At 42.1% G+C, this 14,365-nt stretch overlaps 3 protein-coding genes across 4 annotated transcripts in view; all 3 read left to right on the forward strand.

Moving 5' to 3' along the window:
* The window catches only part of LOC117499160 (amyloid beta A4 precursor protein-binding family B member 1-interacting protein-like), a 611,089-nt gene that overhangs the window by 130,461 nt on the left and 466,263 nt on the right, over nt 1–14,365 (forward strand). The window lies entirely within an intron of this gene.
* LOC117499141 (ribose-phosphate pyrophosphokinase 2) lies at nt 898–7,869 on the forward strand. The gene is made up of 7 exons (XM_034151476.1): nt 898–1,201; nt 3,980–4,163; nt 5,392–5,490; nt 5,828–5,952; nt 6,099–6,272; nt 6,385–6,544; nt 6,865–7,869. Exons 1-7 carry the CDS (start codon nt 1,080–1,082, stop codon nt 6,955–6,957), a joined length of 957 nt encoding a protein of 318 aa, XP_034007367.1. The 5' UTR covers nt 898–1,079; the 3' UTR covers nt 6,958–7,869.
* On the forward strand, nt 8,848–10,846 carry LOC117499164 (thymosin beta-10-like). Its single transcript, XM_034151519.1, has 3 exons — nt 8,848–8,967; nt 9,875–9,987; nt 10,076–10,846. The coding sequence occupies exons 1-3, from the start codon at nt 8,894–8,896 to the stop codon at nt 10,108–10,110; spliced, it is 222 nt and encodes a 73-aa protein (XP_034007410.1). The 5' UTR covers nt 8,848–8,893; the 3' UTR covers nt 10,111–10,846.

Genomic DNA, 14,365 nt, shown 5'->3' on the forward strand with positions numbered 1-14,365 from the left:
AAAAGTAAATGAGCGGCCCAGCACATGACAGCAATGATGGAGGAAAGTGTGTCTCCACTGAAAGAAGAAGACACACGAGGAGCGTCAAGTCTCAGCTGACTTTTATCTCAGAGGAAAATCTAATTACAATTAGAGGTTACAAGATCCAAAATCACAAGAGTTCAAGCAGCATTCGTCAGGTGACTTCATCCTGACAAAAATGTCTCGATTTAGTAATTACAATTATTTCTAAAGGCCCAAATTGAAAAGGTTTTTTCTTTACCAACAGTCAAAACCTCAAATAATAACTCTAAATTCATAGAAGAATAGGAAATATGTGTCCTTAATGAAGCCGGAAAAAGAGAATTACTTTTATTTTTGGTTTATTTTGTTTAATATCTAAAAAATAGATATAAACCACATGCAAGCAGTGGAAAACTTCTCCAATTAAATAATAAATTAAAATAAATTATTTTAATGAATAAAAAAAGAACAACATTAATAATATAATTAAAAACCTTTAATTTAATTATTAATTAAATAAGAAATAGAACAAAATATCAAAAGACGTTGATAAATATATATGTTTTCCTTGTAATGAATAACAGGTGAAAAATGAAATTAATTCACAAACTTTAACATGATTTTTTATATATTTAGTTTTACCAACTTAAACGTATACTATTAAAACAGATACAACTGTATTTAATAAATAATAATAATAATAATAATAATAATAATAATAATAATACACCTACTCTTGAGCACATTTACCACATAGAACAGGATTTTAAATAGTTAATATTCTTTGTTTATCTCAGAAATAGGCCAGTGTGTTAAGTAAACAATGCAGCGGAGTAATAGGTGTGTCATTGACTGCTGCACTGTCCAATGAGGGGAAGGCACTTCCTTCACCATGCAAATGCTGACCTGATATTTCCTCTCTGCCCACTGTCCCAGAGCCGCATCAGCGCAATGCAAAAGCTGCAACATTAGCACGCCAAATTCCCCGTTTTCATTACCCTTTAGAGGGGCGACCTGTCGTCTTTTTCATCCTCCTTTCTTTCCTTTCTCAAGCAAACTGTAGCAGTATTTTGGACATGCCTAACATCGTGCTTTTTAGCGGGAGCTCCCACCACGACCTGTCCCAGAAAGTGGCTGATCGGCTGGGACTGGAGCTGGGGAAAGTGATCACGAAAAAATTTAGCAACCAGGAGACATGGTGAGTAGTTTTTAAACTTAAAAACGACACTTAAATGTCTTGAATTTTGACTTTAGCATGAGATGCGTTTTGGTATCGCGGACAAGCTCTCCATGTTTCTCCTATCACATGTGGGTAAGTTAGCTTGAAGCTAACAATAGTTTACTATTCAGCGGGATCCACACGTGACTGGCTAGCCACATGTAAACACACCAGGCTAATAGCAAGCTAACCTCTTGTTTCCTTTATCGGACAGCTCTGCTATCTTCAGTAATGATAATATATATTTAATGAGATTTCAATTACTATATCTGCCTTTTGTTTGCGTTAAAAGTCATAAGACTTCCAGCGCCACAGTAGTGAAATTGCGTAACGGTGCATTTCGTTCATTGCGCATCATGCTAACTACGCTAACGTTGCGTGTGAGTCCCGTGTGATGGGTGCTTATGGGCCAACATTTGTACATGTGCTGCAGTTTCCCCTCAAGCCCTTTTTCCAGTCTAAACTATGTGAAAACAACTGGAAAAGGCAGCTGAATGTTTTATTTCCCCTGTAACATGTTACATGTGAGCTTTAAACCTGCTAGTTTTAAAGTAAGAACTGATTAATCCGGGTGTACAAAATGTGACGTGACACCTTAATGCCTTCTCCACACTAAATGGATACTGTTAGCTAGCCAAGACGTTAGCCTTCAGACCTGTTGAGGTTATAACAAATGGATACAGGCAGTGGTTAACCTTATGTAACAGTGTTATGTATGCACTACTGCTGTCCAATTTCGGCCTCAAAGAAGTTAGCTTTCTGTTATTTAACATGTATTTATGCTAGTAGCCTAACTACATACGTGGCTAATTGTTTTTATATGCTAATGACTGGTTAAATAAACAATTCCAACCATAACAATGGTTTACAAATGAGTTTTCAATGTACAATATTGTATCTAAACTAAGCAAAGTAAGAATAAAGATATGTGTATGAAGCTCTCATTACTGTCTGTCCTGTAAGGGAAATCACATGCACTTAATTTGGGCTCATTTCCAAAGCAGCCAAGCTAACCATTAGATAAATTACTGGCTGCACGCTCGCAGCTGCCAGCTAGCCTCGTTTAATATTAGTTAGCAAATTACTTTTATTACTTTTACTGCTGCCTGGCCTTGAACAGTCAGTTCAGGTCATGTTGTCATGTTTGAGCCCTTCTACAGGATGACATACTAGCATCATGCTGCTCCACTTTGTTAATCTGACACACCATAACACTGTTTATGCGATGCAGCTTTAAACCCAGCATTTATCTTAATCTATTTGTAGCTTTGTGACCCTCTCATATGTGCCCTTTAATGTCATTGATTCAGTACTAGGGAATGATGCACACCATTAGTGTTTTGTGATCTTCAGTGAGCAGAGTTGGATTAAATTCCTGCTTATTGATGCACTTACAGTATTGTAATGCACTCGGGATAAAAGCATCCAACAAACGGCAGTTGTTGTTTTGTTATTTTTAATTTCCACATTGTTTCTTTAGATAAACAGGGCTTGTAAAGGTGTCTCGACCCCTTTATCCCTCCTAAGAGCCTCTCTGCTGGCGATGTTTCCACCCACAGCTCTAAAATCCAGGCAAAACTCTGATTATCCTCGCTCTAGGGAACACAGCTGTTTGGGCGACACAACGTCCAAAACAAAGATTATGTTCCCATCCTCACAGACTAACAGGGAGGTGAGAACGGTATGCTAATACCCGCTCTTCTCACAGCTCAGATACAGGTTTTTGCCAGGTGACTCGCAGAGGGAGCATATTCCTGGGAAAGACTTTTTGTTTGTTTGCACAGAGAGAAATGTCCAAACAATGAGGTTGTTGCCCTTTGGCTCCAGGGCAGGCATCCAGATGTATTGTATAAAACAAAAATGTTATTTAAAGATACAAAAACACTAAAATGATAAATACAGTAGATTCAAGATGGAGAGTATAACTAAATAAAAGAACATACGTCCCAGATGTGGCTGACGTTTTCTGCCTCTTTGTATGGAAAACGTCACTTTTTGTGTGTCTCTGTTGTGCTACCTTTAGTTAATTTTAGCTGCTGTAGCAGGAAATGTTTTGCTGAAGGTTTTGGCTGTCCATCCTGAACGACTCAACATGTAGTTTGAACTTTTAATGTTTACATTTTCTTACATCTCTAGAATAGAATCACAGAAAACCTTGTTTTGTTTTTTAACAGAGATTGTGGATATCAAAAATTGCCCTTTTAACATTTAAATAAAATGATTGATAAGTTATCTTAAATTGGTTTGTCCAAATGATCTCCTAATTAGCCACATTTTTGCCTTCAGTTGGCTTTTGGTTACAGCAATAAAATGTTTGTTCAGACCCTTTAAAATACACCATAATACACATTCAAACACTGGGTGTGAGCTTTTATTCTCAGTGATTCAACACCTTTACAGGCTGAGTGCTGGCCTCCCTTAAAAAGAAAAACCGCAGGCCTTGTGACTGCAGCCTTTACGTCTGTCCACTGATCACATGACTGAGGGCCCTCACACAGGAATGTTTCACAATGTTTTCTCTGCTCACTGTCTGCTGCAGGTAGTGTGTGTGCTTTACCTCCTTTTTTCTCCTCACATGAGCAGAGGGACTCGGCCCTAACTTGTCCTAACACTCGAAGCAGCTCAGTCACACATAACTCACCGCTCATAAATCCATCATTAGAGCTTCATTAAAAACTGAATGACCTTTTAATCTGTACGGGATTAGTGAAAATGTTCTGTTTTTGACTCGTTTCTCTCTGTGTGTCGCTGCGACAGTGTGGAGATCGGGGAGAGCGTGCGCGGAGAGGACGTGTACATCGTGCAGAGCGGCTGCGGCGAGATCAACGACAACCTCATGGAGCTGCTGATCATGATCAACGCCTGCAAGATCGCCTCCTCGTCCCGCGTCACCGCCGTCATCCCCTGCTTCCCCTACGCCCGGCAGGACAAGAAAGACAAGGTACACATGCCACGCCTCTTATAATATCTGAATATCATCGATAACACAAACATTTTAAAATGTTGACCTTTTGATTGGGTCAAAAAAAACAAAACATGATTTCCTTCCACTATTTTAGCATTTATAAGCATTACCATTTACCACCTATAACTCCCTGAAATCCCCCTTGTGGGCATAAGAAAGTCACCTCTTCTTCTCCTCATATTAGTGCACAAGTGAAGCTTTCTGTGTCAAAATAAATGTAATATAAAATATTATTATATCCAACCTCAACTATCAATGTTTTGTTATGTGCAGAATTCTTTTTACATTACAACACAAGTCACTGACTGCACCTTAAATGTGATGTGAGAAATCCCCCTCTAGCACCTGCAGGTTGACATGTCACATTAAGTGTTGGGAATACTTTCATGTACACGCAGGCACTGCAGCGATACAGTTTGAGTCGATCTCTACTCCTAGAACACTTGAGATTGACACATCGGATGTTCCAGCAGGCGCAAAAAGAGCTACAGGAAAACCTGCTTATCCTGTAAATCATTATCTGCTGTTGCTTCAGTTGTTGATGTAACTACAACAGCAATGCAAGTCCACATGAAGCAACAAGAGAGAGGCTACGTGTCGGCCTGCACATCAGTGTGACACTTCATTTCCCTCTCATTACCATATTCTTTAAAGTACTTTTTTTTTAAATTTCTTGTCACTGAACTCTGCTTTTTAACGTTTACATTCATGTAAATGTTCTGCAAAGGCTAAAATACCTGTGTTCTGCAACATAGTGACGTCACTGTGTAACATTCGCACTTCTGTTGGCTGGAGCTCCAACACATTGTGCGTGATAAGCTACATCACAACAGAGCAGGCCAGCTAACCAATCGGAGCAGACTGGGCTCTGGTTTCAGACAGAGGGTGAAAAGAGGTGCTGCAATATGAGAAAAATAAATAGCTTTTTGAACATTAAAGCGTGAAGACATGTCAAAGTAGAGGTACAAAATACAGATATTAACCTGAAGATTAGCATAATATAAGAATGTTAAAAAAAAAAATATTTCGCAGTTGCAATATCAGTCAAAATAGTGTTTAGGAGATAAAATACATTTTGAAACCTCCATAAAAACATTTTCACAGGGGATTTGCATTCAGGGAAAAAGGGAAAGCTTCCAATATTTTAAATTCCCGACATCTTCTTCTCACTTACTCACCTCAAGTGTCTTGATGCTTGTCCCAGAGTCGAGCTCCCATATCGGCGAAGCTGGTGGCTAACATGCTGTCGGTGGCCGGCGCCGACCACATCATCACCATGGACCTGCACGCCTCTCAGATCCAGGTCAGTACAGAGACATGTCATCTATTCCTGGGTCTAAACGGGGAGATAAGAGATTAAAGACTAGTTAACTAGTTACTAGTACTAATACTCACTCTTAGGCGAAGGCACAATTATCTCACACATTTTGTTGTTTAAAGATAGAAAAATACCTTCTGTTTTAATATGAATTACAGACAGGGATCAGGGTTAATAAGGAAATAAAGGGACTGTACACATGATGTAATGTGCTTTTAAATTGAATTGTGCCATGTATTTTTCTGTATTCCCATTTATAATGTTCCATATTTCTGAACTTGAGTCCATTTGGTTTTGTAACCTTTGCGTCTTTTTTTTAAAGGGCTTCTTCGACATCGCTGTAGACAATCTGTACGCGGAGCCCGCTGTGCTGCAGTGGATCAGAGAAAATATCCCTGAGTGGAAAAACGGCATCATCGTGTCTCCAGACGCCGGAGGAGCGAAACGGTGAGAACTCAGGAACATGATGAGCGATTTTAAATGATTATATTTTTTATAATGTTTGAAATGATGGCTGCAGTCTTATCCTCCATAAGGGAAATCCAAAGTGTAGTCTGTGTCTAATGTCTGTTTCCCCCTTTGTCTCCACGCAGCGTGACGTCCATCGCCGACCGTCTGAACGTGGACTTCGCTCTGATCCACAAAGAGAGGAAGAAGGCCAACGAGGTGGACCGCATGGTGCTGGTGGGAGACGTCAAGGACCGCGTCGCCATCCTGGTGGACGACATGGCCGACACCTGCGGCACCATCTGCCACGCCGCCGACAAGTTAGTGACATTTAAAGACTTTGAATCCGTCTGTTCCTGGCATATTGTACACAAAATTATAGTATAATAATTCTATTATTTACTAAACATTTCCATCCATTTCCTCCGCCAGGCTGATCGATGCCGGCGCAACGAAGGTCTATGCCATCCTCACACACGGCATCTTCTCCGGTCCCGCCATCTCTCGCATCAACAGCGCCCCGTTCGAGGCCGTGGTGGTGACCAACACCATCCCCCAGGAGGAGAAGATGAAGGCGTGCCCCAAAATACAGGTACTCCTCTCTCACACACATTAATGATACTCACACGTTATGCTATAAAGGATCTACATCATGGCCACACGACTTAAAGTCATTCAGACACTTCTTAGCAACCGCCATTTTCTTAATACAGCAGTGGGGTGCTTCAATGACGTCTTTGTCTCGTGGAAAAAAAATCACTTCAGATTGAGTTAACACCACACTTTATTTCAGACTAACAACTAAAATCGAATCAGAAAACCATTGACTTCCAGGCGAGGGAAACAGGAAGTGGTAAAATGCCGAGTCATTTCTTGGTTTTAGGACTCATTCGTGCACCTTGTTTCCCCCAGGTCATCGACATCTCCATGATCCTGGCGGAGGCGATCAGGAGAACCCACAACGGCGAGTCCGTGTCCTACCTCTTCAGCCACGTACCATTATAGAACCCCCCCCCTCCCACACCTCTCAGCGGGCACTTCTCTGCCACATATCCTCCGGAAAAAAGGCTGATGGTTATTTTTGGCCGACCCCATGTGACTGTTTAAAGGTCACGCCCACACAGGAGACCAAGTTTGTATTTATGAGCATCTTATTTTCTTTATTCCTGCTACCCTCCATCAGCGAGGCGTGGCCTTCACTTTAACCAAAGGCTGTCTGTATAATCTGTACCTCATGTTGAACCCACTTCAACGAAGCATTCCACGATGATTCAGACGCATTCTGGCTCTTTCTGCTTCACAATGTGAAATAAATATGCACCTTTCCCCCCCCAAGTGTTTGCTTAACAGCTGCTAAATGTATTAAATGATAAAGCCTAACCCTTTACTAGACAATGCTTAATACCTGTAATACTTTATGCTTATTGCTATCATTGGACCACAGATTAAAAGCTGCACAAGTGGAGATCTGACAGGAGTTAAAATAAAAACTTAATTTGCTCACTTTAGTTTTTCTTTCATGAATGTGCTCATGCAACTCTTACCTTTGCAGTATAATTTCTCCCATAATAAGCTCTCTTTATGACACCTCTTTCCCTTTGATAAACTTGCTTAAAAACTGACGTGTCTGTTCAAAATTACGAGGTGTCCCTGGGTGTTAAACCCATGTTTAAAAAGGTCACGAAAACTAATTGAGCCCTTATATTGTTAAAGATTTCAGCCATGATTTATTATTAAAATGGTGCGATATGTCATCACAGCTGTAACGGGTCACTTGTGTTCCTTAAAGCAGGTTTCACTGTTTGCCTGCAGGCGGATTAAGGTTTGGTGAAAAAAAACGTGATAATATTTTTTTTTATTATAAATGTAACACTTTGAGCTGTTTCTTGACAATAAAGCTTTGACAATGGCTACAGATGTTCGTGTTGCTCTGCTTTTTCAATACATTTAATGGGACACTACAGCAAGATAGCATTACACCTCTAAAGACTAATTTGTTTATTTGTTAAATAAAAGCTGATATATCCTGACTATTAGTCTGTAGGCATCTCGAAGAGTGTGCAGACTACACTACCCATAAGGCAACTCATTCACATCCCACTCTGGTAAGTTTTCCTAGAAATATGATGGACAATAGTAGTTCCTTTTTAAATAGCTAGTTGAGGTTCAACATACTATTATCCCAAACAAAGATGTTAAAATAGTTTGTTTTGATGGATTGCAGTGAGTGAAATAAGTACATTTAGTACTGTACTTAAATACAATTGCAGGTACTTAACTGTTATACAATATTTACTCTTCCATGGTTTTACCATTTCCTGTTAATTTACATGTTTTCCTGTTAAATTATCTGCATTAAAACGATGATAAATGATATAACTACAGTGTTAAAGAGGTAAATGCAGGAATTTGACCTTATCAAAATAGTTTATAACTTAGTAAATAATCGTAATACTTACCCTAATAATGATTGAAATTGAATCAAGCGTTAACTGACGTACAAATATAAATGTTTTTATTTAAGGGACAGATGCATGGAATAAGCATTAAACTAAACCGCCACCAGAGGGCGCCCGTTCTACATTAATCTGCAGTCAGCAGCTGCAACAGATACAAGTAATACATAGAAATAATGTGCTTTTAAAGTTATTTTCACACCAAATGTAGCTGAAAAAATGGCACATTTGACCTGAGACACATTATATTGATAGTAAAATAAAGTGAAGGGGTGCCATGTTGACATAAATCAGTGATAATATGATAAATGGAGTGGATAAATTCGCAAAAAAACACATCTATTTACCACAATATGTGGCTCCTTCAGGGTGTTTCAGTGTTTTATCAGACACATGAGCATGCAGGGCCCCGTCTCTCCAGCAGGGGGCCCGGAGGCCGGCAGCGGTGATGTCAGATGTCATTAGCATATTTCTGACTATATTTGATGCTTGCGCAAAGACGCGCCACTACTGCTGCAGCGCACCGACCAGAGAGCATCCAACATACAGAGACCCTCCGGTAAGACCCATTCAACAAATACCTCCTATTGTCTGAACTGTTACTGCCTGCAGCGAGAGTGAGGAAGTGCTGCGAGGAAGATGATGAGCCTTATATAAAGAAATATAGGATAATAACCCAGCGTGTTTTTGTGTGTTTAACAGCTCATAACAGAGTGTAATGTGACAACAGGGCACGCATGTGTGCTGTGTCTTTGTCTTACACATCCACAGTGGATTTCCTTTGTTGCCTTTTATGTTCGGGGTCCGTTATAAAATGATGTGTTAGGCGCGTATATTTAGCCACGGTGCGTAATTTGGGAATATTTTTGAAATTGTGGAGTTGAACTTGGATTTTGAGGCTTGCATGAAGGCGATCAGGGCGGTGGTTCCTCCAGATTGCACCCCAAGGAGGAGAAAGTACGTGACAAGTGATTTTGCGGATGTGGAAATCCCCTGAGAGGACTCATAAAACCAAATAATATTTTTGGATGACATCATTTTCATCCTATTAGCGATTTTCTACGCGTAAGAGCTTCTTTTCACACCATATTTCTTTCTCGGTCAGCGCAGCATGTGGACTCCTGTTGTTATGTAAATGCCCCTTTTTTTTTTGCACTGGCTTCATTGTCTGGATCAGCCCTTCCCCTGTGTGCAACATCCCAGGCTGTGTGTGTTGGATAACGGGGAGGTTGGCAGGCAAATCACGCTGTGCAGAGCCGCAGGCGAACAAAAGGAGGCGGACGCACATTAGAGAGAAAAGTAGTCCGGGGTTGCGCATGTACTTAAACTGAACAAATGATTTTTTTTTTTGACCACTGAGATTTAGGCAACGCCCTAAACAGAAAGTCTGGGAGAAGCACATGTCCAAATAACATTGCAGATACATATGTGTAGATATTAACATGTGCTTTGTTCTGATTTCACAGACTACCTGCAACAATGGCTGACAAACCCGACATTTCAGAAGTGGAGAAATTCGACAAAGCGAAGCTAAAAAAGACTGAGACGCAGGAGAAGAATGTCCTGCCTACACAAGACAGTACGTAGGAGCATTACATCACTTTTTTACTGTCTGTTTATGTTTATTTTTGACAAATCTAACACATTCTCCCTCCTCCCCTCCACAGTCATCGAACAGGAGAAGAAAGACGTGAAGTCGTGAAGCCCCTCCTTCCCATCATGCACTGTACACCCCTTCCTCCTCCTCCCGCATTGCCTTGTTTTCAGTCCCTTCTTTTTAGATGTATAACTTTGTAACCGAAATTATGAAACGATAACCACGCTGCACAGCCTGTGGGGGGTTCGGGCCCCGTCCCCTCGACGCTCGTACGCCACCTTCATTTCCCCCTGACGATGAGGAGGATGTGGGGCAGAGGAGGGGATGCACGTCCTTTCTTTAACACCTGATAACACCGAGGTGCAGCGGCCGGAGGCCTCGGGGACGGGGCGTGGCCTGGGTCCCAGGAAGCTCCATCGCCCCCTCAACACCCTACTTCCTGTATGGCTGCTTTTGCGCCCCGAGCCGTGGCGTCAAGCTTTTTAAGTTTTTAATTGTTTCGGGAAATGCACAACTTTGTTTGTACGCTGGCCAAAATATAAATCCCCCCCCCCAAAATGTTCTGTATTTTTGTTGTTGTTCTTTTGTATGTACACAAGGATAGACATGTAACAGATTCCATCTAGATCTGGGAGATGCTCTCAAATGGACCTGATTTGGGGTTACATTTTAACGCCTTGTTTGTCAGAGGGATTCGGGATAGCTTCAAATCTGTCTCGTCTGAAATGAGGAAAAGAGCAATTGATTCAATTTGTTTGCTTTCAACAATCGTTGTCCAAAGTTTCCAGCGGTCATGTTACTCTGCCACAAAAACGTGAAATGTTGTAATAAAAAAGATTTTGTTACTAAAAGATTTGTGCTACTTTTTCTACACACTCTTTACCAAAATGCTCACATTTCTAGAGGTGCAGTTTGCTAGCATTATCGTAGATCAGACTGCTCGTTTACACACTCTTCAGTTGCCAAACAATCCTCCAGCATTACTTAAGGGATGAGGCTGTGCAGCATTATGAGGCTTACATGTCTCAAGCCCTGCAGGGATTTACCAGCACAGGAGATGAATTTTGTATCAGTGAGGGGAAATGAAAGCTCTTTGGTTCGAGCACCTGTCACGAAGGTCTTTTCTCAAAGAGGCTGCTCACTTTAAAGATTAATGCAATCCAGGAAGTAGACTCTTCCTGGACCAACAAAGCAGTAAAGACAACTTATTGCACCTTATGTTAGAAAGAACCTTGCTCGTGCATCTGTTATATGGTATGATACAGTGGTGGGATTATGGGACAGAAGGCCCTGACCCCAGAGGACAGTCTCTAGAGATTGACTTACCTCCTAAATTAGCCACCGTCTATAAGCCTTAATTAGCATGACATGGCTGACATTTCCTGTAAACAGCATGCATTTATTTAATGCGAACTGGCTTGTGTTCAATAAAGTTAGTGACCTTTAAAGGAGGAACCCCCGTCCTCTCCGCTTCCCTACACACTTTGAATTAGTCAGCATGGGTGTAGCATTTATAGCTAGTTGCTAGGAGTATCACGTGGGACATGAGTCGACATTTTTGTTAGCATGTCAGATTACTGTATTGTTTGTGTTTATCGAGGTTGCTCAGCTGTTTCTTTGCATGCCGATGGACAGATCGATTTCAGGTGGGGTGACAGTCCGCTCCGTGTGGGTGTAAGTGGATTGGTGTTAAGTCAGTGGCTCTTAATAAGGCATTAATCTGCGTGGAGGAGGAGGGAACGTGTGGAGGTCAGTGGGCCGAGGAGATGGGATTAACACGTCCCTCTGCATGCTGCATGGCTCCACTGCTGCACCGCGGAGAGGGGAAAGTGACGGAGGATTTAAGGTGGAGTCACTGTCCACTGCCTGGTTACCCATAGCAACAGCTGCTGCTGCTGAGTCACTTCCTGGGGATGGGCGTTGGGATGCAAGATATCCTCGAGGGGGCTGTTCCTCCTGGTGGGGGATATTTAGGAGATTAGCACATGATGTTCATATGTTGGTATGAAGTCATATTCGCCCATCTGTTTGTGGAGCTGGTTAACTGATTAACCAGGGGATTGATTCATTACCGATGCCATTGTTGAAGCTCCATGAGCAGGCTGTTGCAGTTTGGGTTAAAGGGACAGCTCACACCAAAAATATTGTAGTGCTTTTTATCAATCTACATTGTTTTAGCTTGACTGGTCAAGTGTAGGGGATATTGGCCATAGAAATGTCTGACAATGGAGTCCAATGGAGGCGTTTCAGGCAGGGTTGGTTTTGGTTAAAATAATTGGTTTAACCGAGACACAGACTATTGGTCAAGGAAATTCCTTTCTTTGTTAAAGCCCATCAGAAATAGGGGCCTTGTGTAATAAAATGTTGCTATTCGAAGCCTGCATCGGCATCATAACACTTATCTTAAAGCCATCACTCCTCACAGGACCACCAGCATGCGTGCAGACTCTTTTTGCAGCTTCATTGTTGGACAGGAAGTACATAAGCAGCCGAGCTCATTCACCAAGTGTCCCTCTGTTATCTGTGCTATATATTATCTGCAGGTTTGTCAATTATCTTCCTTTCTCTCGCTGGAGACAAACACTGCTGTCCATTTCCATGGCAACTACCCACCCAGGAGCCGCATATAGCATTGGTACCAAACAGGGACATGCCACGCGCTAACACCTGACCATTAGCTTTAATGTGCTCCCACACAGGCCTTAACAGGAAATACATGTTTGTGTCATTCTTGTGGTTTCCTGTCAGCTTTCTATAGATGATCTGTGGTGTCATTGTCGAGCGATGGCTCTCTCAGCTGTCAGATTAAAATTAGCCGCAGATATGCACCATTTGTTCCCCCTCTGTGCAAAAGCTCACCTCTTTATTGACACATGGCAATGACACACACATGAGGAATGAGCAGCAGTGTGGGCAGCGTGTGTGTGCGTAAGCTCACAGGATGTGACTTCAGAGTGTATACAGCTATCAAAGCGCCCGGGGACACCGTCTGATGCATGAAACTAAATCTTAACCTAGGCAGAGGAGAGATCTATAGGGGGACTTTCTTATCAGGCAAAAACAATTAAGTATGCTTTTATGCAACTCCACAGGCCTCAAAAGGTTGTAGCAGTCGTGTCTTCTTGCAATGTGTTTACTGATAAGTGCTGCTCTGCGTCCGGAGTTAGCAGGGAAGCAGGAACTCAACTTCTAAGAGCACTTTTCTGAAACAAAGACACAAAGTGCTCTGAAGCAAAAGAGAGCAAAACAAACAAGAGTCAGAAAGCAGGAGCCTCTGCAGGAAGCACAGAAACAGCAGGTTTAAATGTTGCATAATTTCATCAGATCCTGTGGATTGGTAAAAGTCAGTTGACAGTTCATTGCACCATCAAACGGATGCATTAATACTCAGAGGGGCAGAGAGCGGGCGTGGCCCTGCAGCAGCCTGTCTGTAGCCGGGCTGATGATCACAGACGGGCTCGATTAGCCGGCCCCAGATGGGTTCAGATCAATGCCGTCTAAATGGTGGTCCATACTGTTAATGGATTAGTCAAAGAGCAGAATCAATGCAGTCCAGCAGAGTGTGTCAGGTCGACTCATTGTGACTTGATGAGGTGCTGCTGAACTCTCTGAGTGTTGCTCCTGCAGCCGTGCATGCATGACCACACATGAGCAGATGCATGTGCGTGAGTCACCTCGGTGCAGAGAGGCTCTCGGTGGCTGCCCTCCTGAGGGGTTACACAGAGCGACAGGCTTGACATTTCGTCAGATGAGAAGCCCCCCCCCCGCAGCAGGCACACTCTGCATCTCCTCCGAGAGGACTGCTGCAGACACCTGGCACTTTTGGTTTCTCTTTCACAAAAAACACCATGTAGAAAATGTCTAACAGAGTTCAGAGTTTTTATTTTGTCAACAACTGGAAGATTTCCAAATGTAGAGATACATATAAGCCAGGAATGCCTTTCTTAAAAATGGATGAACCCCCTGATCACACGTTGATGCTTTAAAAGCACCAGAAATCCTTCATTAGGAACATTTCAAATAATATTTTGGAGTCACCTCGGCAAAATATTTCTGCTTTATGTAACCTGGAGGGATTGTGTGTCGCCCAGAGACTCTCCGAGGCAGGTTCCCCTCTGGAGGAGTGCTGATGATGAGCACCTGGCAGTCCCAGCAGAGAGCAGCTTAACGATGGCCCTCTTGCTAATAACAAGCCGAGTCATGATTTGTTTTATGGGAGTTTTATTAATGAGAGCGAAGACCCTCACCTGTGACTGAAACACAGATCAAGAGTAGATGTTACTGATACCTAATTTAAAAGATGGAAGATAGATATCCACGTCAGCTTCATCCTTTGTGCCTCAGCTTGCAGTTTCTATGA

This window comes from Trematomus bernacchii, unplaced genomic scaffold (assembly GCF_902827165.1).
Source record: "Trematomus bernacchii unplaced genomic scaffold, fTreBer1.1, whole genome shotgun sequence".
NCBI lineage: Eukaryota > Metazoa > Chordata > Actinopteri > Perciformes > Nototheniidae > Trematomus > Trematomus bernacchii.